The following is a 24,241-nucleotide window of genomic DNA, read 5'->3' as shown; positions in this document are numbered from 1 at the left end:
GGAGTATCTAAGCAGAATGGACTACCAAAAAGGACTACCGAAAGGATTACTGCAAAGTGTACTAAAAAGATTACTAAATAGACTACTAAATAGACTACTAAAGACTACCGAAAAGAGCACTAAAAGAGCACCAACAAAACTACCAAAAAGACGCGACAAGGACATATGCAGCCAACTATTCTTGTCCCTTGTAAAATAAATAAATAAATCGTGTATGAAATTCCCGTATATGTACAAAACGGACCGATCTCCGTATAAACCACCTTATTATGCATTCTCGAAAACCATTGCGGGTATCGTAGGATCATCCAAAGCATTCAGAGTCTGTTCAAGAACTCATTCAAGAATCAATGTCCAGCGGCCCTTCAAGACCGGGGACATGCCAGAAATTGGCTCGGAGGGCAGTCACACTAGATCACAACGTTAGCATATCCGGTTCCAGCAGTATAGCGCAAAAGGAACCCATAGCTTACCTAGTCGACCCATTGAGCACAGTATGAGCATCTGTGCCCACCTCACTCTCCTGCAACGTCTTCTTCATATCCGACAAATCAGCAGACCACTTAAACTGGCGCTGTCTGGTAGACGCAGGGACATGTCCATTAACAGCCGTGCCATTCGTCTCGCCATTGACATGAACGCCATTCACGCCATTCACGCCATTCGTCTCGCCGTTGACATGAACACCATTGACACCATTCACACCATTGACACCATTCACACCATTAACCTTCTTCCCCGTCCCCTCCTCAGCATACAAACACCCCCTGTTCCAATAATACGGCAACGTGCGCGTATAAATAACAGGCCTCTCCTCAACATCCAGAACCATGGGAACATTAATATTATAAAGCTCGACGCGGTCATCCCAATTCTCAAAAAGATGTCTCACAACCCGAACAGCCAATCTCGCCGCCGCAGCAATAACATCATCTGTCTGCGGATCCTTGCTACCAAACGAGATCGCAATGCCGCGTTTACCACAGAACACCGCCTCCAGCGCACCGCCTACCGTCCCCGAGGACAGGTTGTAGATGGTGGATGCATTGCGGCCGTGGTTCGGGCCGGAGATGACGAGGTCGATCGGCGCGCGCTCGCTGAACAGGTTGTACAGACCTAGTTGCGCGCAGCTGGCCGGTGTGCCGTTGCGGATCACGACCCAGTCGTTTGATGGGTCTGGGGATTCGAAGCTCTCGTCCCAGCTGCCGTCGGCGTGGAACGCGTCCGGGTGGACGTAGCTGGCTGTTAGGGAGGCTTCGATTAGGTGGGCTTTGCCGATCCACGAGCGGGAGGCGGCGGGGATTGCTACGGAGACTTGGTGGCCGTTTGCTTCCAGGGTGTTGACTAGAGGGCGGAGGTATGGTGAGAGTTTGGTGCTTGGTGGTCCATCGTCGTTGACGACCTGTTTTGGGTTGTTAGTTTATTTGGCTCGATTTTTTTAGTTTTTTTTATTTATCTACGTTGTGCAACGTATTGCGTTAAGCTGGGAAGATCGACGGAAATGGGGTAACAGGGTTGATTGTCATGTGGCGATGATGTCCCCGGAGAGGAAGTATGATCTATAAGCAGATCCTTGCAGGAAATAGCTTTCTATACTCCGTACTCCGTAACTCCGTACATTCCAGGGTGGAAAATAGGAAAAAGGAAAAAGAAAGGAAATTTGCCGATGATCTCACTTACAAGGATGTGCATGACGGGCGGGTTTAAGCAGCGCCAAGGGCGTTATGGGTGAATATTCGAGATTTCGATTTGGATCTTGATTTTGACTTGAAGGTTCCCCGGTAGCGGTTTGGATGGGGATTTTTTTGTTCTTTTCTAGTTTTTGTTATAAGAGAATAAGAAAAAGAAAGAAATATTCTGCACCCCGGAAATACTCGGGGTGCAGGACACTTATACCTGGGGAATTCAGGGTAAGGAATGAGCCATTGGCCACACCGAATTACACACCGGGGCATTTGGGGGTGAGGCCGTTCAGGCTGCGGGGACGGTAATGGTAGGGCCGAATGCAGCGTGCGGTGAACCCCATTCGGTTTTCTTTCGGACCATGTGATTTCTATTATTTGATATGTTGATAGCTAGAGGGATTGATAATTTGTGTACTATATAAGCCTGGAGCAGTAGACCTCGGGAGGGACCTCGGGAATAGGATAAATCATCTACAACAGTAGGATGTTAGTAGTTCATAATCTATACCTAGGTAGTTTATTATAAATGCTGATCTTCGAAATTGCCACCTAGGTATGTATGGTCCCTGTCTACATTGCCTAGAAATGGATATCGAGTGTATATATCCATAAATATATAGATATAATAGCATTCCATAACCTACATATGCACTTATATTTATATATATTTATACTTCTTATACTTCCCAGGTTTTATATAGTCAGAAGTTTAAAGCCCAAAGGGGAAGATGAGGTAATCAATTCTGCCGGCCACAGTGCTGCAACTTACGCGGTAGAACAAGGTCTGGATGGAAATTTCTATTTGGTTTTTATTTATTTTTTTATTGTGAAGAACTGAGGGGGGTTACAATTAATATTTTGCCTATTGCGCTTGCATTAAAAACTTACTTAGGTTCCTGGACCATTCATAGCTCAGGGGGTTGCCACGGACAGTTGATCTGACACCATCTCCTCTCGTAAGACCAGTGAGACCACCTCGTGTCGGAGATCCTGTCGGAGATCGCCATGCCGGTATAGGGCCCGCTACACAATAATATATGTTGTACTAACATGACAATGGGCCTATATATCTCCTATATTTCAATATGTATATCAATTCAGTTGGGATTCCAAGATTTAAATCCAACTATCTAACTCCCAAATCTATTTCCATCATACATCGTTGTAAATAAAAGGGAAATCCTAAAGTGGTCTGTGCCGGCACGCTAAACGCATCGCAGAAAATCTTGAGGTGGGGAATCCCGTCAGCCCTTCAACAATCCTCTGGCCCCTCAACTCTCTACTCTTCAAGTCACTACCATTATATCAATTCGATACTCGGAAACGTCGACACGTCTTCGCCACTTACCTACACAACTCCATTCTGCCACCCACCCGAACCCGCAAAGTCTCAAAAAGCGAAGTCTTTTTGGGATCTTTGCTCAACTAGGTCGTCGCCGCCACCTCACCCTCTCATCCTGTATGGACTGTGGAAGTACTGGGACCGCTGCGGGGATCGACCCCAAAATCTTGGACAATTGGCAAACTGAGGGCTCCTTTTCCGTCGCCTCATGGGAGCATCTGGGTTATGACCAACCCCCCGAGTGGGACACCAGCCAGGAATCGAGCCAATGCGACGCGGATATCGCGGACTTAGGCACCTTCCATGGCCCATTGCCTGGTGAATTCCGTCGTATGGAGAACAGGTCCGGAAACTCCTCCCTGATATGAGACCGCGAAGCGCGATGTCGATGTGGCTGACACTTGTTTTGTTTCAGAAAGCACGATGTAGCACCCGAGAACTTGAACTATCCCGATGGCCTCGTCGAGGGCACTGCCAGTGGCACTCTTAGCCCCAAGACCATTCCATCTTCCGCCGACGAAAATTACCATTCGGACGAGGCTTGGCCACACTTTCAACTGTACAACTCAGTGGCCATGCCAATGGATGCATCTCTTCTCTACCCCTACGCGAAAGCACCGAGCCACTCGAATGGCGCCGTCATTGTTGATGATGTTGGGGAGATGCCTCACGGCGGTTTCTCGGATGCCCCGGCAGAGGGCATCATGTCATATCAGCAGATTTCGCAGTCCTTTCCCATGATCCCCGAGGAGTGGACTGAAATCCAACATGGCATCCCCGTAGACAATATGCCTCCGCCGCAAGAGTCCATGCCACTCTCAGTTGACACACAGGAGAATCCCAAGGATCACTCCCTGTCGGGGTTCCAGACTTCTATCAGATCGCTGGAATCGCGATGGCTTAATAGTCTGGAATCCCAACTGCCCACCCAACAGATCGCGCCGGTCTCTCAAACTGTTGGCCCGCGAAACGCACAAATGGGGCAGGAGTTCCAATTCAAATCTGAAAACTCTTCGGTGTCGGGCGATTTGTCGGGAATATACGAGTGCTCCTACTCCGCCACTAGCGACGAGGCCCCGGCATTTGCGGACCGTCAGTTGGAAGACGACGATGTCCAGTGGAAGACCTCACCGCATGAATCCAGTTCACCGGAGGGGTCACAGCCTGCATTCAAAACCACTGCCTTCATGGTGAGTGAGGCTCCCGCGGAGTCTTTAGTCTCCACTGTTCCTTCAAGGTCGAGGGCTTCGTCGACTGCTGGCCAGCGTGCCGGTCGACCGGCGCCACTTGCCATGCAGACCTCAGCTACAGTCAAGAAGCGAAAGGCCAGAAACCCTGCTTCAATGGATCAGGGCATCGCAAGGCCCTTGCAAATTGTCCAGGAGGATGGCCAAGGTGGCTCCATTGCGTCTGCGGACTTTGTCTCGCCCCCACGTGGCGCCCGTCGCAAGGGCCCATTGAGTATGGTTGGACGGGCCAATGCAGGCCTGCGCAGGAAAAACAAGGATACTTGTGTTCAGTGTCGACTGAACAAGCGCAAGGTAAGGATTTCCACCTAAATTCCGTATCTTCATAAAGCTAACGTGTTTGCAGTGTGATGGAAGCGCCCCTTGCGATGCTTGTCGCCCGACACTTCATGAGCAACCATGCGCTCGTGCATGCTTCTCCAGTATTGTCGAGTTTGGAACCTGCAACTACATCTGTAAGCATTGATCGAACCTTCCGATGGATTGTTCAAATTGACTGACCCCATCTAGCCCAACGAGCTGTCAACCACCCTACGATGGATGGTTCCAACCGAGTCCGGATGGAGATTCCATCTGAATTTGACCTCAGTCAACTCTTGTCTTTGCTCGCCGAGCGCCAGGGGCGGTTCAACATCCGTGCTAGCCAGGCCTGGGGCTCTCTCTATGTCCTCGATCTGGGAGAGACCTACAAGTTCCTGAAGACCCTGAGCGAGTACAACGGCAACTCGAAGTCAACTTTCCTCGAGTTCATCGACCGACGAATTGTTGACTCGAAGGACAAGTCCAAGAACTGGCTGTCCTGCGTTGCCGACTGCGACCCAATGAACCAAGCCTATGTAAGTGTCCGCTGTCCCACATCCCAAGAGCATAAAACTAACCATCCTCAGACCCTCCTCTCCCAGTGGAACAACATGCCCAGCCGCGCTAAATACAGCTTCGTATCCCTCGACCCGACAGCCGAAGAACGAACAATGGACATAAACAACCCAGAAGACCAACGCGAGATCCTCCTCGCGGCGCAACTCTCCCGAATCTTCTGCCGCATGCTCGAAGTCGAAGGCTTCCGCAAGCTCGAGCGCGACTTCTACAACATAAAGTGGAAGCAGATCTCCCACGAGACGCACGTCCGCTTCCTCGGCGAACTCGGCCACATCCTGCTAACGCTGCGGTGGCGCGTGAGCTGGTGGAAGCGTCTCGGCGACGGCGGCCGGAACCCCGATCCCACCCAGCAGCACTACGTCGACCGCGTTGAGCTGCTCTGCCGCATCCTATACGTCTACTACACATGCGTGATGGCAAAGCTGCCCTCCTGGTCGGCGGCCGATGTCCCCAAGGGCATCTGGTCGACGTATGCGGACTCGGAAAATGCCGTCTGGGATGATTTCCCTTCGGACTCCAGTGACGGTGGCTTCAATGGTTGGATGGAGCGTGGCCAGGACCTGATTGAGCAGGCTGGTGTTCCGAGCCGCATCTCGAAGTTCTGAGACTGGGATGGCAGACCTTGTCTGCGAATATGGTTTGGATGGTAATGGCATTGGAGTTAGAATTATAGATACCCTTTTTTTTGGTTTTGTTTCGTTTTTTTCCTTTTCTTTCGAGATTTCGTTGTTCCTATTGGATGCATAATGACTTTTACATACAAGATCTGCCTTATGATTTGATGATTTGGCGCATGTTCTATCCTATCCAGTTGATTTCTCCACAATTTGTACATAGAATTACTATTTATCGACATATATACAATGCTTCTCATCTCTACTTCATTTCGCATCCATCTCATACTACCTACCCACCCTCTTCTATGCATAGATATAAATCACCCAAACCGAAAGGACAATAGAAACTGGGTATCGATTTCATGCACTCATATAACGAGCTCTAGATAGACGAACTGCAAAGACCGAATCAAACAGACAAAAAACTTCTCAATCCATTCATTAAATTCCCCACACTTCAAGTCGCCTTCTTAGGACCAGACTTCAAAGTTCCCTCCTTGCGAGCCAAAGTCCCGTCCTTGCGAGCCGCATTACGCTCCTTCTGCAGACGATCCTTCTTTCCACCAGCCAGCAGCTCGAGATGGCCTGCCTTTGTCGCCAGACTGCGTTCTGTCATTGAGACGAGGCCGGATGTGAGTTGCTAAGAGCAGTGTTAGCGTTTTTGCTTTTTAGTTTTATCTCTTGTGTTTGTTGTTGTTGTTCTTGTCTCACAAGACATAGACTGCGGTCTAGATCGAGGAAACGGAGCCTGGGAACCGAATCGGTGCGTGCATACCTTGGTCAGTTTCTTCTGCTTGATCAGGCCGGCTTTCTTGGGCGCGACGGAGCGGATGCCCGGTCTTGTTGTCTTGGCGGGCCTGGTGAGGGTGTTAGCTTAACTGCTTAATTGCATGTGTGGATGGATGGGATTGTGGCTGTCGTCTGTGGTGGTTTTGTGTTCTGTCTCTGAGTGGCACTTACTTCCTGCCTGGGCCGGTAGGACCGACCTTTTTCAATGATCCCTGCACCATGGTTGTATTGGGGTAGGTTTGATGTGGAGGGAATGTGTATGTAGATGGACACAAGAGAAAGAGATAGACGAATTTTGTAAAGTAGCACTGCCAGCAGCACGAAGTGATTCTGGGCTTCTGTTTCTTTTTTTCGGGGGGGTTGCCGGAGGGAAAATTGCTTATCGGCTTATCTGGATCACGTGTGTTGTGGGACTGGGGGATGGATTTTCCGCTCCGAAGTATACATGCCCAGGTGGGTACCTATTTGGCTGAGAATATAATTCGAGATAGATGATGAGGATGAAAATGATGATAGAAAAAAAAAGAGGGGGGCGGGATATACGCGAGAACAACCGGAGTCGAACCGGAACAGTCAAGGTAGTGGAAGATCTTAGGCACTTCCCTCGTAGTACACATGCGAGGCATGTTACCACTAGGCCACCTGCTGTTGGATCCCTACATAGTATTGGGTTGCTCTTCCTTTTAACCTACACTCTTTTAAGGTTTTTGCTTTGTTTGTGCACCAAAACACTACATGGTGATCTGTATCTCAGACCTGTGCACATGCATGCATAGAGGAATATAATGGGATTGATTTTGAACCTTTAAATTCATCTCTAGGGCAGTGGGACATGCATGGTCAATACATATGTTGATCCTCTTATGATGGTTGGTGGTGGCCTTAGGCTACCACTGCATGTTTGCTTTTCTAAGGCTTTCATCATCGATATATCATCAGGATAAACACACAATTTGAAGGCTTCCAAGTTCGTTTTTCTAGTTTTCCTATTAGCTTGCATCACATATTGTTCAAACTGATAGTTGCCAGTGAGATAAGGCAACATAGCGAGACAGTAACGGAGCAAACACCAGAAATAAGTAAACGCATCTTTATAGTACTCGGTCATCTTGTAGAACCAACATGTCTCAATTGGTTTTCAACCGACATCGGCCCGCGACGAGAGTCCAGCGTCAGTGCAACGACAAGCAAGTTGATCAGGGCATTGGATAGCCTAATGCAGAGTAGACCTGGTCGGTACTCCAGTGCACCTTGAGCGCAAAAAACCGTTGTTCCAACAATGCCTCCAAGACTGCCTCTGCTAATGAGTGTGGTTGACGCGAAGGCTCGCTTCCATTAGCCGTGGATGTTGTTGCTACAGCAAAGATGTGTCAGAATTGTATGAAATGAAACGCAATAGTCAGGAGGCAAGGCTCTTACCTTTTCCAAAATACGAGCACAGGACAGTTCGAGTGTGCTAAAGTATGGCAGTCAAGTCATAACCACAACACAACATAACGGTTCATTCACCAGCAATAGTAGCTGAGAAAGCCCCAAGTACCGGGGCGCCAGACCCTCAAGATATACCAACATCCCCAAGCTTGACAAACCTGGTCGGAGCATTTCCAGCAAGAAAAGACCACGCACATGCCACTTGTGAGAGTAAACTGCCCGGATAAACATGACAACTGCGGCAGCAATTAGACACTGCGCCTTCGGCACTGAAAAGCCCATAAGATCATTGGCCGGAAGTATGCATTCCAGTAGGTGGTCGTGTCGTCAACATTGATAGGATGGTGTATGCCTAGAGTTTGCTGTCTTTGCCGTGTGCAAGATATTGAACCAGGAAGAAAGGCCCCACAGTAGCGACTGCTCTGTCACGTTCGATTTCAGCAATAACAAAAGATGCTTCGGTTTCGTTGAGCAATTTCCAGAACTGGGGGGATTTTCCCGGTAAGTGACTATGAAACATAGGAGCCGATGCCCGAGAGGTAGGTCAGGATACCTTCGAACTGTATTGTGCTGATTAGCATGGTTCTTTTCTCAAGAGTGAAGCCCTGGGGACGAGCATAACCTCCCAGTAAAGATCCACTGCCAATCGTCGATCCCGGCTTGCCCATCCATCTGCATCAATCCGTAGGCCAATAAACCGCCACAGCCCGAGGGAATGCATCCAAATAGGTAGAGCATAGCGTTACGCTTCTGCAGTTCGGAGTGCGTGTACCAGGCACTGGATAGACTAGACATTGCCAGTGTCCCGAGGATGATACGCAGCCCAACCATGATCTTTGCATGTGGGACGAAGCTGGAGGAGTAAGATAGAAGTTGTTAGCGAAGAGCGCTTGGTGATTTCACGCACGCATGGTGAAACTTACAAGCATGACGGAAACCCAGAGAAGCAAAATGCCTGAGAGAAAGACCCGCGATCTTGCGAATCATGACCGTGGTGGGGATCTGGAAGATCTTGTATGTGAGTAGATTTGGTCCATTGCACTTACCGCGTAACAGAAGCGGCCTGGTACCTCCCCAATCAGGTGCCTTCCCTTTTGGTCAAACTCGTCACCTACCCCAGTTTCCTCATCCTTAAGCCACTGGGAAAATATAAATACCTGCCCCGTCACCCCATCTCTCTCTCTTCTTCTTTCTTTCTTCCCTCTTTAACACTCCGGGCCCACACTGCACTCCGTGGATCCCTGGACACCCACTATTTTTTTGAACTTCCTCAGCTTCAGGGTCATATTCAACATATGTCTCCTGTTGTCCAGTGATCGGTGTTATCCTGAGGACTCTGACGGGTCTTCTGTAGGCGGCCTAGGCTAGGCTGCGAATGGCACGAAGCATGTATATGCGGGCTACCTACACGCTATCTTCGGATGCTTCCGGTGCTTTGCTATGACCTCTGCGGATACAGACTGTACGTGTCTAGGTGCTCCCGTTGTCCGTCAGGAGCTGAACCAAGGGGCTCTGTTCTCATCTCCTCTCACGTGCTCTTTGAGCCAATTTTTCGTGCTTACCTTACAGAGATAGCTCTCTGTTGTCCGAAGATTCTTCTGAAGACACTTTGCTTCAAGGTTCCTTTTCATGGTTCCACTTCCCTTGTTCCTGTATGTCAACTTTGTTGTCTCCTGTCTTTTGTTGTTTCCTGTCTCCTGGCTCTTGTTGACGCCTTGTGTCGACGTCTCTTGTCGTCTCTTGTCGTCTCTTGTTCATTGTTGGCTATAGTAGAATATATTAATGTTCATGTTTATATTCAACCTTTCTTCTCTGGCATTATCTATTTGTTGGGGTTCAAGGCCTAAGAGTAACATAGAACCTGAATCTAAGCTCAATAATGTTGCACCAAAGATCCCTTTGCAGAACTGCGATATTAAGACGCTATAAGACTTCCGCATGTGGTACTCATCTTGCTAGGCTTTAAACTGACCGAGAGCAGAAATGTCTACAACAATACAGGGATTTATGGGAATCAGGTGGAAAATAGTAAGCATTCATCAACACCAAGCCGTGTTATTTGAATTAACCGAAAGTGACACCCACCATAGCTATCCCAGACTAGCGAGCGAAGCATGAGCCTGTAAAGAGAGAAAATGAAATGAAACGGAAGCTTTGGGTAAAAAAAAAGGGGTAGAAAATATGTCAAACGGTCCGTTTCTGCGAGGACTTATCCTATGTCGGTCCAGTCTAGAGTGGCTTCTCCACGACGTTCGTCAATTTTGCTCGAAGGGTTCTGGATGCTGTGAGAAATGCGGCCACCCTGCGAAGGTAACACTTGGGGCACGGCATTATGAATTAGACCGTGGCTGTTGCCAAAAGGCAAGAGTAGTTACTGTCGCTGAACAAGTGTATGAGGTCTATGTAAAAAAAGGTGGTTGACTGGAGAGACGGGATTCTCGCGTTGGCATTGAAGCGCAGCTGGAACTCGATTTGAGAAAATGGAAGGACCTCAAAGGATCTCTTGATTTGAGTTTTGAAATGCTACAGCTTAATAGATATTGTACACGATGCCCAAAAAAACCGATTACTCTCGCATCTTACCTCCAGTAAGTGCCTCGCCAAGCTTCTTAACACGCTCCTGAGAGACATCCCAGCGAACAGCCTCGTTGGAACGAGTCTTGTTGGCAAGGTTGAACACAGTCGGGGGGTTACCCAGGTTCCAGATGTTCTCGCCCGGCTGGTGGTCGTTGCGCCACGCCGGGTTCTCGCCCTCGGGGAATACCCGGTCGATTTCAGCAGTGAGCTGCTCCTCGGTTGTAATGAAAGTGCGAGCATTCACATACAGCGACTGGAGGTGCTCCTTCCGCTCAATTTCTTTCTGTGCCTGCTTGGCTTCCAGGCGTGCCCGAGAGAGCGCAAGGCGTTCCTCGCGGTTGGGGTCGGGCAGAACTGGCTGTTTGTGGGGCATCATCGCCTCGATGGTCGATGGCCGAGTGAGGCGCTCGTCCTCACGCTCGGGTTGCTGAAGAATGCGGTCCCGCCGATTCTGACTCTCAAGACTGCGGCTGACAATCTTTGAATCTGCAGACCTTTTGCGCGAGTATAGGTCTCGCAGACCGTCCCGCAGGTTCTGTCTCCGCAGATCCGCCATCTTGTGCTTCCATTCCTGCTTCTCGGGGTTGCTGCTATTTGGGCTCACTACCCGTTCCGACTTGGGGAGTTGTGTGACTGCATTGAGGTATTGTATCCGGGGCTTGTCCGCTCGGCGGGCCGGGAAGAGCTCGCGAGGCACGGGTAGAGTACCCCTGACATGAGGTTTGCGGGGATTGGTGGGCTGGATAATTTTCGGCACATCGATGAAGTGAGGCGATTCGGGTCCGACTCGAAGGTTGGACGAGGAAGCGAATCCACGGACCTGCACAGTGGCAGTCCGGCTATTGCGGAGGACAGACATGCGGCGCAATTCAACCCTGTCACTCCGTGGAGTGATAAAACTGGCAGGGGATTGTTGCAAAGTAAAGAATCGAATTAAAGGCCAACGACACGACCTTCAATTAAGCCGGGATGTAACCTGAGGTGGATTACCGTATAATAGGGAGGATACGCGGTCGAGTAAGTCGGAAGAAACAAGAAGCGATTTTCCCTTGGTCCGTGCACGGCAATGTCTTGGCGCCAAAAAAAATAATTCCTTCGCCGCCTTTTATTTTTCTTCCTCTTCTCTTTGCACCCTGCCACTCTCTGTGTTTGGTCTTGCCTTCGATTTTTTTTTCGTCAGGCACTTACTTCTCCTCTCACATTTCAACCCACAACCGCTATCATGGGTACAGGAAAGAAGGAGGCCGCTCGTAAAGTGCGGCAGGGCAAGCCCAACGATGGCATGGCAAACGTCAAGACCAAAGGTGAAAATTTTTACCGGTATGTACAGGCTCAGCAACAATCCTTATTATCCTCCAATAACCAATACTGACTTGCCTCCCAGTGATGCCAAGAAGATCAAGACCTTGAACATGTTCAAGGATGGTACGCCGCGCCGCAATGCACAGGGTGAAATCACAGTCGCTGCGAGTTATCAATCTCGAGAGTTGCCGACAGCCCGCATCGAGCCAAACCGTAAATGGTTTGCTAACTCCCGTGTCATCTCACAAGAGGCTTTGACCTCGTTCCGTGATGCTGTTGCGGAGCGTGCTGCCGACCCGTACCAAGTTCTTCTCAAGACCAACAAGCTCCCCATGAGCTTGATCCGGGACAACGATAAAGTCAACGGCCTGAAGCAACACCAGGCTAAGATGGCCATTGAGACTTCTCCTTTCAATGATACCTTCGGCCCCAAGGCTCAGCGCAAGCGCGTCAAGCTTGGTGTGTCGTCTCTAGAAGACCTCGCTGGCGAGACAGCCAAGATGCAGGACACCTACATCGAGAAGAACGATGAGGGAACTCATGCCGATGGAAGTGCGATTGTTCGTGGTGACGACACTGCCGCTATCGAAGACCTCGGTCTACTCACTACCTCTCGTGAATCTGTCTTTTCCAAGGGACAGAGTAAGCGAATCTGGAACGAACTTTACAAGGTCATCGATTCTTCTGATGTTATCATCCATGTCCTGGATTCCCGTGATCCCGAAGGTACTCGTTGCAGAAGTGTTGAGAAATACGTTCGCGAGGAGGCACCCCACAAGCACTTGATCTTCGTTCTGAACAAGTGTGATCTCGTCCCCACTGGCGTTGCTGTAAGTCTCACTATTTCCCCTTTGCTCTCCCTTTTTATCACTCGGTCATTGCTTTTCTTGCTGTTCTGCGTTTTCCTGTTATCCCCCCGTTCCATCGCTAAGTCAAGGCTTCTTCCTGCGACTTCGGTCGTGCACAACTCCGGTTGTGCTTGTTTCAATGGAATTCCGTCTGTTACAGCTTTGGTATATTAACACTGGCCCGCACCGAATTTCGTTATGAACCTAGGTTGACTTGCTTTCGTCTTGAAGGCCTGTCGCAAAGGGCCAGCTGTGTTTTGTTTTTGAGTAGAAGTCTGCTTCTGCCTATTTGGTGGCGTTGTAGCAGACTTCTTAGTAACATCCCACACATTCTACCTTTACACAATGTTTTATTCATTGCTAGTGACTGATTGCTAACTTTGCATCTTTGACTAGGCCGCTTGGGTTCGTCATCTTTCTAAGGACTACCCTTGTCTTGCTTTCCATGCCAACATCAACAACTCTTTCGGCAAGGGCTCTTTGATCTCGCTGCTTCGCCAGTTCTCTTCCCTTCATTCCGACCGCAAGCAGGTTTCTGTTGGCTTGATCGGCTACCCCAACTCGGGCAAGTCTTCCATCATCAACACTCTCCGCAACAAGAAGGTGTGCACAGTCGCTCCCATTCCGGGTGAGACCAAGGTGTGGCAGTACATCACCCTGATGAAGAGAATCTATCTCATCGATTGTCCTGGTGTGGTCCCGCCCAACGCCAACGACACTGAGGAGGACATCCTTCTCCGTGGAGTCTGCAGAGTGGAGAACGTTCACAACCCCGAGCAATACATTCCGGCTGTTCTTCGCCGTGTCCTGCCCCGTCACCTTGAGCGCACCTACGGTATCAAGCACCAGGAGAACTACCTTGACTGGCTCGCGCTTCTTGCTCGCCAGGGCGGTCGTCTCCTCAAGGGAGGTGAGGCCGATCTGGACGGTGTTGCCAAGATGGTGATCAACGATTTCCTTCGTGGAAAGATCCCTTGGTACACCCCCCTCCCAAGGGTACCGGAAAGGGTGAGAAGGGCGAGAAGGACGAGGCGCCTGTTGACGGTGTCGAGGGCCGTGAAGGTCGACTCGGCGAGATGCCCCGCAAGCGCAAGTTGGATGAAAACAACGAGCCTGCTGCCAAGGAAGCCGAGGCCGAGGCCGAGTCTGAGTCGGCTCAGGAAGAAGCCGTCGATGCCGAGGACAGCGATAATGATTCTATCGCCAACTTGGAGGTCAGCGACGTGGAGAGTGGCGAAGAGGAGTGATTGATGCATTGGTGTTCTCTACGGCACTCGAGTGTCATCCCCATTCCGCCCTACGAAAAACAGACAGTCTACCGCCATGATATTGGTTATGCTAGCTCTTGAAACAACAGAGCTTCTAGCCGAGTCATTCCTCCCCATGTCCGCATTGAGCGGACTTGGCTCTCCACAAGGCATCTGGCATGTGCTTTTATCGCACAGAAGTCTGAAGACTGCCTTGCGACATGTCGCCCAGGCCCGAAGAGTGCCTGTCACCCAAAAGCCGCGTGATCAATCGTGAGCATCCCAGTACATAATTTTGTACGACCTTAGGAGTTTTGGTGTTTTTCAGTCCCTAGCTCCAACTCAGATACCCGATTCGATGAGGAATCAAAATGAATGAAAATAATTCTCACTTAAAACCTTTCTCCCCTAGCATAGTTGTAATTCGTATCTTCGTACAAGCTGCTTTATAATCCCTTGCACCCGCGTCTGAGCCACAGTAGGAGGTACGTTTATATGAGTTTGGTTATGGTTCTCCCCACTCTCCAACCACAGGTTAGAATCCGGGGGAAGAAGCGTGGCAGAAAATAGCGACATGCTTGGTCAAATCCATCTTAACTAGCCAATTTGTAACGAAATTGGATTTCCACCTCATTCTTTCAACTGATTCTTCCAAGGCGCTGGACGATCTAAAATGGGTCGAAGGCCATGGTAGCTTCGATGACGGGTCGGCACCATCCTCAAAAGATCAAGCACATTGAGCCCACTACCTGGGTCCCGGATCGATGGATCAGCTCCAGCACGCAGGAGGATATCCACAACCTCAAAGTTGAAGCGAAGACTGGCAATCCACACTGGTGTGGCTCCAATACGGCCACCAGGAGCATTTATATCGATGTCTGGTTCGGAAGCGAGAATAGACTCGACGACTGGAACCATACCAAACGAGGCGGCATAGTAAAGAGGATGCGTTCCGTCAATGGCCTCAGCATCGTTCGTGTGTGAACCAGCGGTTTTCCGTAACAACACCTGCATCCACGTGCCATAATTCCCCCGGCCGGGAAGAGACCTTGTGGCGAAGAATTTATGGATCATGTCTTGTTTGGGACCCCCATAGCCGCAAGCAGCACCATGTTGCGGCCAGAAGTTTGCGGCGTAAGTCATGAAAGGGTGAGTGTCTCGTAGTTTGGATGGCTTTTCGCAACATGTCAGGTATCCCTGTGCGAAATTGTCGAGACACAGGTACGTGAGACAACTGTGCATGGCTTTCAGATCAGCGGTTGTAGGATCCAGGGCAAAATATTGGACTCGAGATGAGCGAATCCAATCAGACGTTAGAAAATCCTTGATAGACGCATGCGCGAGATTGAGATAACCGTCTTGGTCCTCAGTGATGAGTCCTTGACAAATTTGAAGAAGAATATGCGGAGGGACAAGCATCATATCCTCATCAAGTGTTATGCTTGTCTCGTCCATGACCACGATTTCATTGAGACTCCTCAAAGTAAGAGGCTGTTTAGTAAAACTGAGCCAAAAGAGCGCCTCGTGAGCAATCTTCCAATCGTCAGGGGCAATCCTTTCCAACATATTTGCATATGTCTCGCGTAAAGTCCCTGGGAGGTTCTTCAAGGCCTGTCGCATCGCCCTTACAGATCGCTGCGAGCTTATGTTGTCCAGTGAGAGCTGGACCCAGCGGAATCTGCGAAGAAATGATTAGACCATAGAAATCGTAGTGAGATTGATGCTTTACTGACGATCCATCGGCATTTCGAAGAAGGGTGAATTCAATCTCCGCTTGGAATTCTGGTGCCAAAGTTCTCAATGTATCATCAGTCTCAAGCCGGTATTTGATAAAGGTACCAATATCCCCTCGCGACTTTCCACTTATGTTCAAGACAGATGCATTGTGGTGCTTGATGGAACTCATTGTGCTTGTAGTGGTTATAAGCACCCGGATGTTCATAGACAGACTGGCAAGCCTGAGAAGGGATGCTTCAAGAAGCTGCATATCATGGCTTTCGTTGATTGCATCAACCAGAAGGACAACCTTTGTCTTTTCGGAAGCAGACTTGAGGATGGCAGCTTCGAGAACAGATAATTCGATAGGGAACCTATGCGCCTGATTCTTTGGACCCTTTTTGTAGACAGTCCGAATCTCATCCAGTACTGAAGGAACTGTCCCCGAGAGCTGTGCCACAAGTGATCCTAGAACATTTCTTGCATTCTGGGAGCCAAAATCGCTGATTGTGCAATAGAAATAAGCAAGACACATGGATTGGCCTTGAGAGGTCATAGAAGTAAGTTCGTCGGCAACTTGTGCACTAGCGAAGGTCAGATATAAGAAGCAATTCGATTTCCAGACGGAACTTACAACAGTGTAGTTTTTCCAGTTCCGGCTTCACAACCATATCAGTGAAATGTCTCCGAAATTGCAATGGGTACATACATTTTCCCAAGAGGAAGAAAGCCCGATTTTCGTCTTGATTGAGAAACGTCTTCAGGTGACCGTCGACAAACCATCTCCCAGTCCCATTTCTATGTCTTTTTGATGCCCGCAGATGAGAGTTTTCGGGGCTCACAGGAGCTATCCATTGCAGAAGCTCTCGGTTAAGAAATTGGTTCCGCTCTTGAGCTCGAATCTGCAAGTCTTCCTTCAATGTGTTTGTCAGATCACGAATCTCATGCTGCATCTCCCGATCCACCGAATTATGGTCTGCAATGAGAACCAGTATCAACCACGATTTGACCCTTTCCAGACGGACCAGATGCTCGCTGACTTGCGTCTGAGTAAAGGGCCATTTCAGAGTTTGCTTGAGGCGCTTAAACTTGGTCTCGGCCGTTTCCAAGTCCATGAGTAAGGATTGGAGGAACTCATTTGTTGTATGCAACACTCTCGACATGACATCGCGGTCAAATGGGCTTGTCTCTGATTCCTCCCATTTGGGGATATCATTTATCTGCGCTGTCAGATGCTCCAAGATCCCTTTTAGAGCAAATAGCTCTTCGCTAAGTTTTCGCACTTCGGACTTTGCGGTCTGTACCGTTTTGGCATATCTGATCAGGCTCGATAGTACATGGCTAACCTCTATTACGAGACCGGTGATAGAAATCGGGTCCATTGGGATTCAAATCAGGCTGGAATTGGGATTCTGTCCTCGTAGTTTAGGTTATTATCAAGATATTAATGGCTGTGTGCGTTGTGTGTAAGCTCTACTCCGTACCCCACTCATCTCATGGATCAGCCTAGTTTCGCTGTTTCAGCTCTCGGGATACCCGAATTGGGTCTCTATTTGGCTGCAATCTCGAGTTTCCCTGGGACAAGGTATAACTAAACTCCATTTTTACCTCATTGCCCATAAAAGAGTACAAACAAGGAATATAAGGAAGGTGAAGAGGGATATTGACCAAAAGTGTCGCTACCCACGGCCGTGTCCTCACCGCCCTCCGGGTTTACATCGTCATCGATGGCAGCTTGAACTCTCATTCCCTCACATCGATGCCAGAATGCCCGTCGACATGTCTATGGTCCCCTACAATGGGGGAAACCGTGATGTTGTTTTGTAAGTGATCTTCGAATATGTGCTACTAGTTATCTAATTGTAACAGGCGGCATAATGACTCGGTGGTCGTCTTTGACCATGATTCTCAGCAGCTCGTTCTCCGCAACACGTCAGATGAAGACATTGACAATTTGGAGCTAGCCAACTGCCCATTCTGCCATCGCTCAATGCGCGATAATGGCAGAGAACGACATTGTGGGGACACTGAGCCCGAAGGCGAATTCATTAACCCAAACTACTTTCAAATGCTCAACAATAGCCTCCCCAGCTCCGCAACATCCTCGACTCCTCCTTCTCCACGCCATCGCCTTGTTCAGCCCGCGCTCCCCCGTCGGCCTATAAATAACACGTACATCCCACCTACCTCATCGCCACAACCGTCGCCACAAGGAATTTCCTCTGCAGCATTCAGTCCAGATTACTTCAAGAGATTCTTTGTAGAGGAACGAGTGTTGGGCAAAGGTGGAAAAGGGGTGGTGCTACTAGTGAAGCATGTCCTGGATAGTGTGTCCCTTGGTCATTATGCCTGCAAGCGTGTCCCTGTCGGCGACGATCATGAGTGGCTGGAAAAGGTTCTGGGTGAAGTGCAGCTGTTGCAGCATCTCTCGCACCAGAATCTTGTCTCATACCGTCATGTATGGCTGGAAAATGCGAAGATAAGCACCTTCGGCCCGAGCGTGCCTTGCGCATTTATTCTACAGCAATACTGCAATGCCGGGGATCTGCATGATTACATCTGTGGGTCTGTTCAAACCTCGACCACTGCGCAGCAATTGAAGGACCGCCTTCGCCGCAAATCTAAAGGCGAACCGGAGCCTCGAACCAAACTTGGAGGAGCTCGCACGCTTCAGCTAGATGAAATCTATTCCTTCTTCCGTGATATCACCTCTGGACTCCGTTATCTTCACGCCAATGGATACATCCATCGTGACCTGAAACCAAACAACTGCCTGCTCCATGAGACAGGTGATGGCATTAGAGTTTTGGTCAGCGACTTCGGTGAGGTGCAGTCTCAGAATGCAATGCGCAATTCGACTGGTGCAACAGGCACTCTTTCATATTGTGCACCGGAAGTTCTTCGCCAAGAATACCCTGACGGACCATTCGGCAATTTTACGTTTAAGTCCGATATTTTTTCCCTCGGAATGATTCTTTACTTCTTATGTTTTGCAGCTCTTCCATATGCGAATGCCGACCTCATAAACGAAGAAAAAGAGGACTTGGATCAGCTCCGTGCAGAGATCACCAGCTGGGCTGGATTTGACCACGCACGAGCTATCCGCTCGGATCTCCCCGAAAAGCTGTATCAGTTCCTAGAGCGCTTGCTCTCGGTTGATCCCGGCCGACGGCCCTCTGCTGATGAGGTGTTAAATGGCATCCAAGTCGGTGCCAATTCAAATGAAAACTTCCGCTTTAGGAAAGCCAGTTCGGGAAGCTCCGACCTGCCTGGGGCTCGAATCCACCCGTTGGATAGCCAGCAGCCATCAATAGAGCGAGCGCTCTCTCCCACCAAAAATCTGCGCCGGAACCCAACATCTTTCCGGCGTGACTCGGTGCCTGATTCCAGTCATTTCCGAAGCAATACGGCGCCTGTGCCTGACACTAATCCAGAGGAGGGCCCTTTTATTAGCCCAGATCAAGAAATGATCCTCCGGCGTCGCTACTCTACTTCACCGCCGTCATCTCCAGCCCAACTCCCTCATGAATCATCATTATCCGATACCCAGCCCCAGCCCCAACCAATCACTCAACATCATCTTCTCCCACCCCCACCGAGCCGCTACCCCGTCCTTAATTCCCTGGCATCTTTGAACCCATTCCCATCCTCATCTGTCTTACCAATCACTCTTTTTCTCGTCAAGATCACATCTCTTCTTCATCCATGTTCACCGCTGGCCGTCAACCCCTGGATCCTTTACCCTCTCCTACTCTCTGCAGCATTTACTTTAAGAGCCCGCAGCATTCAAACCCAGTCTATTGCCGTCTTTCTACACCTACTGGTCGTCGCGCTGGGTTTTCGTCTAGGTGCCCTATGTATCTGGCGCAGAAACTCAGAGATGAACTTGTGAATACTCTAGTTAGTATGCCTTGCATCTATTTACCAGCCCCTTTAATGTGCATCTACATGATACTGTCACGACAATGCCCTGTTAGATTTTTAATGAGTTGATGAAAAATTCCATTGTATGCATGGGGGCAAGTAGCTACCCTCAATGTAATGTACAAAAGTGTTATCGGATTTCCCACAGCACACTCCGGAACCAAATATGTAGTGAGTTTAACACCTGGGTAAATCACAAATAGCCAGGCAGCTTTACTTCCCTATCACTGAGACTGCTACCTTGATACTGTAGCTAATGATACGAAAAAGGGTCAAATGCTCCAGGAACATCCGTAAATAGCCCACTCATCTCATTACTCGGGTCTAATTGAGGCGCCTCGAGACCCGCGTTCTGGAAATATTGGTCCAACAAGAGCTAGGAGAGAGGAAGATGGTCAGATATTATGCATGATCGGTTCAGTCTCGGGGAAAGGACGTACCCAGTCCAGTGTCTCAGACCCATCAATCATTTCCGACATCGGCTCCATGTAGGGCAACTCCGGACTCATTCGAGGAATGTCCATAAACGCATCCCCGTCACGCGAGAATGTAGCCTGACGCTCAGCCACCTTACGGGCCATCAAGTCGAGGGCCAGCGACGCAATGCGAGATTCCGGCGAACGATGACTATTAGCAGCCCAAATCCGTTGGGAGGTTTTCAGTGCGACAATCTCTCTCGAAACAAAGCCATGGTCTGCGCGCTCGTCTACAAACGCCGTCGTATGAGATTCGAGACGCACAGATAGATCCAGACAGATGACCATTGCAGCTAAGAGAAAATCGTGAATTGTCAGTGAGGAAAGCATCCACTGGTCTTCTTGTAGACGGCCACCAGGCTGAAATGCTTGATGCAGGTCTGCTTGGCGGGCGAGGATTTCAAGAGCTGCTTCTACACAGAAGCGTCGTGAAGACTCGAACTTGGCGTCTTGCTGCTCGTATCGAATATACCGTCGGTGTAGAACAACGAGGCCTTTCAGGTACAGGAGTTCGATGTTGCATCGATTCAGGATTATCTCGGATGAGTCCATGAGGGATTGACTGGTGTCTCTCCGTTTTAGGAAGTCAGGAAGGAGACTGTAAGCGCCTCTCATCTCGGCATCCAAAGTAAGGGTTCTGCTGTAAGATGGTGGTGAAAGCGACATTGTATGTGCAACGATCTTTTTGAAGATTCTCATCACACTAGCTTTGGAGATAAAATAGAGGAAAGGAGTGTATTCTGATGACGGGCGAGATGGAGGCAATGCCGACATCCCAACATGAAGATCGGCGTCATTCAGGTTCCTGGGAACATGGGTGTCACAACACTCAGCTGGTATCATGCTAGGAAGGCCTATCTGGAAACTAAAGAGCGCGTCCAGCTGGAAGACATGCAACCACACCCGGCGTCTCATTTCGCCATCAAATGGCGTCGTCGTACCCGGGAAAGTGCTAGGGTCACGGTGGTATCCCATGCGGAATGCTAACCTGAGTATGATCCCCATGTCGAACCATTGTCGGGAGCCGGTTTTCATGTCACCCAAAAAGCCACTCTGAAGATACAGAAGCAATGTCTCTAACGAGTAGGCATTGGCTGTTCTGTATCCTCCCAGCAAAAGGCATTGCGCTGTCTTCTGTTGAAGGATATCGGGCGATGGAATTGTACCATTCAAAGCCCCGTTTGCGTTCACTTTCAGGCATAAATGTACCGATACACTAAGAATAGCGAGAAGAAGCGCGATCCAAAGTACAGGAGCTTTGTGCGGTGCTTTCCAGAATTCCTCATACTGTCACGAGTCAGTCAGACAAGAGATGTTCCATCTAGTAGCTTCAAAATGAGCAACACAAGTATGGAACTTACTTCATCCCGAAATTTTCCCGAGTGCACAATACCTGCCATTGTCCTAGAATCAGCCAGGTACGCAATGGAGGTTAGTTGCAAGTGATATCCTACCTAGTACCATGTACGAAGCATTGAAATATCGGGAGACCAACATATCACAGATAGGGCGCGTGGGCAGCGAGATAAGAATATCCTTGATGTTTAGTCGTGTTTCAGGTCCATGAGCAAGGCTAACGTCTGGCTGTCCACTTCCACCGTCGTTTGTAGGCTCGCTAATCGAGAAGGGATCAACGGCAGACAAGCTTTCCCGAACTTCCTTGATATCCTCCAATATAGAAACCCAGTGACTGGAATCAACATGGCTAGTTTTACCATGATGAGCATGGGAATTACCGGGAATCGCTTTCTGTAGGAGATGTTGGTCTCCGGTGCGAGGTCCATTGCTCCCAGCTAGCCTAGTTGTGGCGACAGAAACTCCACGAACACTAGGAAGGCTTCCACCCCCATTAACTGTACGTGTCACTTCTGATTGTGGCAGTGGGATTGTCTGGGACGCGTCCTGTCCCCCGACAAATGATTGGATTGTATCCTCGAGACGCTTCAGTCTATCACTCAAGGCACGTTCCTTTAAAGTACGCGTCTTACCGCGTACAGCGTTAGAAGCGTACAGACAATTAGATTCCACGTTGCGCTTAATGCAGGCATCACATGGTAGAAGTCTGTTGCATTTCAGTCTAGGAAAGGTGAGTATATGAGATCGGGTCCCGGGATGGATGCATGCTTACTTCCTTGCGCGACATGGTTCGCAGGAGAGAGGCGGTCGAGTTCGTTTTTCAAATTTCAGAGACATTTCCAGGAATTGGGTTAGATAGTCAGGCAAAAGTCCGAAGTTATTTTCGTATTCAACAGATTATATCGGAGTATAGAAAAGAAGGGGGGCGACTATGCGAAGCGGAGATATTATCTCCATTCCGGCCATGGTTATTTGACGGTATTGATACGTTATCTCCATAATTACACACCTTCTTTTGCGAACGGTCCTGTGTAATATATACACAATAGGCGGAGATAAGAAAGCCCTATGAGCGTCTTTCATCCTCCTACATACGTAGATGGAATTGAATTGACGAGGATGGATATATTAAGCCCGAGTGTTGAATGGAACAGCTTCCTATTTAAAGCGTTAAGAAAAGCATCTATTGAATTTTAAATAGTGACACTAACTACAATTTGCCAACTCTTCCATTTCTTGATTCATTTTTCTTCGGATTCAATCAAACAAGACATAATCATGCCTTTACTTTCATCTTTAGAGGGTATCTCGTCAACAGTGTTCTCCAACACCTTCATCGAACTCCCATACCCCAAAGGCCATCTCAGCGGACAGACAATCATCGTAACAGGTTCAAACCAAGGACTCGGTCTCGAGGCCAGCCGCCACCTATTGCGCCTAGGCGTGGAAAAGCTGATCATGGCCGTACGCAATCAGAAGAAGGGCGAAGATGCAAGACAAGAACTGTTGCAATCCACGGGCCGCGAAGAAAGTTCAGTCGAGGTGTGGCTGCTGGATATGGATAGCTATGTCTCAGTCAAAAGCTTTGCCAGCCGTGCTGCAGCTCTACCTCGTCTTGATGCTCTATTGGCAAATGCCGGGCTGATGACCAATACATTCAGTATATCGGAAGGGGACGAGCAAACCATCACAGTCAACGTGGTGAGCACGTTCTTGCTTATTGCCTTGCTTGTTCCCAAACTGCGAGAATCCGCTTCCAAGTTCAATATCACACCTCGCATCACCATCCCAAACTCGGCTTTGCATTATATCGCCTCTCTTGGGCAGCTGGATCCTCAAACCGAGGGCGGTATCTTCAAATCGCTCAACAACAAAGAAGCGTCCAATATGGCGGGTCGATACCCATTGTCAAAACTGCTGGTAGTTTTCGGTGTGCGCGCATTTGCGGATCAGTTCGCACAGAGTAAAGCGCCGCTGGTTATCATCAACACGCCAAACCCCAGCTTCTGCAAGTCCCAATTGGCGCGAGAAACGAACAATGTCGGTCTCCGTGTTTCTGAAAAGCTGCTCGCTCGTAGTACGGAGGAGGGTAGTCGTGCTTTGGTCCATGCCATCATGGCTGATGAGAAAAGCAATGGGCAGTATTTGACAAACTGTCGCGTTCACAGGTCAGTCGGTTGTTGTTGTCTGTTCAGGAAAATCAAGTCAGCTAACTCTGTTCTCCAGTCCATCTTGTATCGTGACCGATGGAAAGGGAGTTAAGATCCAGGAAGCGTTTTTCAAGGAGCTGGTCACCAAGTTGGAGAAGATTGCACCAGGTGTGACATCTTGTTTTTGAGGTCATGTCGTCCTTCTTTTGTTGATACGCTGGGAATCATATTGCACTTTGGTGTGCTTTGTCGTGGGTAGATATAGGTTTAATGATAGAAAATGAGGGGTCCTATAGTAATGATGAGAGTCCAATCTTTGTTGTCTCAAAGACATGCAGTCATGTAGGCTTGGGTAGAAGCCAGATCAATCTCAAGGTAAGGGAGGAAATACGACGAAGAAGCGTCAAGAGAGGGACTACGTGATCAGGCGCCAAGGCATGTGACAGATGGGAAGACAAAGTCAAGACATAAGTACATTCACTCCAGGTTAAGCTATTTACAGGTGTGATGTCGAGAGAGAATAAATAAACCACACCTCCATCTATCAATCCTCCAGGCAGTCAATACTCCCGTAGTTGCTCTGAACCTCCCCAGAGGAGAAGCACGAGTATCATACGATTTCTCTCCTGTTCTGACAGAATTGAGGAGTGCAGCC

The 24,241-nt window shown here is 49.1% G+C and overlaps 11 protein-coding genes across 11 annotated transcripts; 5 read left to right on the top strand and 6 right to left on the bottom strand.

The window, feature by feature from the left end:
• Positions 1-340: 340 nt before the first annotated feature.
• On the bottom strand, positions 341-1,692 carry N7471_012533 (5'/3'-nucleotidase SurE; the record flags this gene model as incomplete). Its single annotated transcript, XM_057285252.1, has 3 exons — positions 341-410; positions 474-1,402; positions 1,681-1,692. The coding sequence occupies 3 exons, from the start codon at positions 1,690-1,692 to the stop codon at positions 341-343; spliced, it is 1,011 nt and encodes a 336-aa protein (XP_057131518.1).
• A 1,454-nt stretch (positions 1,693-3,146) lies between these two features.
• Positions 3,147-5,758, top strand: N7471_012532 (uncharacterized protein; the record flags this gene model as incomplete). The annotated part of the gene is made up of 5 exons (XM_057285251.1): positions 3,147-3,370; positions 3,443-4,568; positions 4,621-4,729; positions 4,785-5,110; positions 5,162-5,758. The coding sequence occupies 5 exons, from the start codon at positions 3,147-3,149 to the stop codon at positions 5,756-5,758; spliced, it is 2,382 nt and encodes a 793-aa protein (XP_057131517.1).
• A 469-nt stretch (positions 5,759-6,227) lies between these two features.
• On the bottom strand, positions 6,228-6,780 carry N7471_012531 (DUF2462 domain-containing protein; the record flags this gene model as incomplete). Its single annotated transcript, XM_057285250.1, has 3 exons — positions 6,228-6,410; positions 6,546-6,627; positions 6,731-6,780. 3 exons carry the CDS (start codon positions 6,778-6,780, stop codon positions 6,228-6,230), a joined length of 315 nt encoding a protein of 104 aa, XP_057131516.1.
• Positions 6,781-8,342: 1,562 nt separating this feature from the next.
• Positions 8,343-8,821, bottom strand: N7471_012530 (uncharacterized protein; the record flags this gene model as incomplete). The annotated part of the gene is made up of 2 exons (XM_057285249.1): positions 8,343-8,499; positions 8,613-8,821. 2 exons carry the CDS (start codon positions 8,819-8,821, stop codon positions 8,343-8,345), a joined length of 366 nt encoding a protein of 121 aa, XP_057131515.1.
• A 1,735-nt stretch (positions 8,822-10,556) lies between these two features.
• On the bottom strand, positions 10,557-11,426 carry N7471_012529 (uncharacterized protein; the record flags this gene model as incomplete). Its single annotated transcript, XM_057285248.1, has 1 exon — positions 10,557-11,426. One exon carries the CDS (start codon positions 11,424-11,426, stop codon positions 10,557-10,559), a length of 870 nt encoding a protein of 289 aa, XP_057131514.1.
• A 363-nt stretch (positions 11,427-11,789) lies between these two features.
• N7471_012528 (putative GTPase NOG2) lies at positions 11,790-13,964 on the top strand (the record flags this gene model as incomplete). The annotated part of the gene is made up of 4 exons (XM_057285247.1): positions 11,790-11,887; positions 11,952-12,699; positions 13,114-13,659; positions 13,713-13,964. 4 exons carry the CDS (start codon positions 11,790-11,792, stop codon positions 13,962-13,964), a joined length of 1,644 nt encoding a protein of 547 aa, XP_057131513.1.
• Positions 13,965-14,040: 76 nt separating this feature from the next.
• N7471_012527 (uncharacterized protein) lies at positions 14,041-14,241 on the top strand (the record flags this gene model as incomplete). The annotated part of the gene is made up of 1 exon (XM_057285246.1): positions 14,041-14,241. The coding sequence occupies one exon, from the start codon at positions 14,041-14,043 to the stop codon at positions 14,239-14,241; it is 201 nt and encodes a 66-aa protein (XP_057131512.1).
• Positions 14,242-14,594: 353 nt separating this feature from the next.
• N7471_012526 (uncharacterized protein) lies at positions 14,595-17,062 on the bottom strand (the record flags this gene model as incomplete). Its single annotated transcript, XM_057285245.1, has 4 exons — positions 14,595-15,642; positions 15,698-16,264; positions 16,315-16,339; positions 16,390-17,062. 4 exons carry the CDS (start codon positions 17,060-17,062, stop codon positions 14,595-14,597), a joined length of 2,313 nt encoding a protein of 770 aa, XP_057131511.1.
• Positions 17,063-17,447: 385 nt separating this feature from the next.
• On the top strand, positions 17,448-19,572 carry N7471_012525 (protein kinase IKS1; the record flags this gene model as incomplete). The annotated part of the gene is made up of 2 exons (XM_057285244.1): positions 17,448-17,503; positions 17,550-19,572. The coding sequence occupies 2 exons, from the start codon at positions 17,448-17,450 to the stop codon at positions 19,570-19,572; spliced, it is 2,079 nt and encodes a 692-aa protein (XP_057131510.1).
• A 285-nt stretch (positions 19,573-19,857) lies between these two features.
• On the bottom strand, positions 19,858-22,273 carry N7471_012524 (uncharacterized protein; the record flags this gene model as incomplete). The annotated part of the gene is made up of 5 exons (XM_057285243.1): positions 19,858-19,980; positions 20,045-21,367; positions 21,442-21,473; positions 21,535-22,157; positions 22,209-22,273. 5 exons carry the CDS (start codon positions 22,271-22,273, stop codon positions 19,858-19,860), a joined length of 2,166 nt encoding a protein of 721 aa, XP_057131509.1.
• A 441-nt stretch (positions 22,274-22,714) lies between these two features.
• N7471_012523 (uncharacterized protein) lies at positions 22,715-23,774 on the top strand (the record flags this gene model as incomplete). The annotated part of the gene is made up of 2 exons (XM_057285242.1): positions 22,715-23,604; positions 23,663-23,774. The coding sequence occupies 2 exons, from the start codon at positions 22,715-22,717 to the stop codon at positions 23,772-23,774; spliced, it is 1,002 nt and encodes a 333-aa protein (XP_057131508.1).
• Positions 23,775-24,241: the final 467 nt, after the last annotated feature.

This window comes from Penicillium samsonianum, assembly GCF_028829775.1.
Source record: "Penicillium samsonianum strain IBT 33392 chromosome Unknown utg000007l_segment0_segment0, whole genome shotgun sequence".
Lineage (NCBI taxonomy): Eukaryota > Fungi > Ascomycota > Eurotiomycetes > Eurotiales > Aspergillaceae > Penicillium > Penicillium samsonianum.
This window is presented reverse-complemented; position numbering and strand designations above follow the sequence as displayed.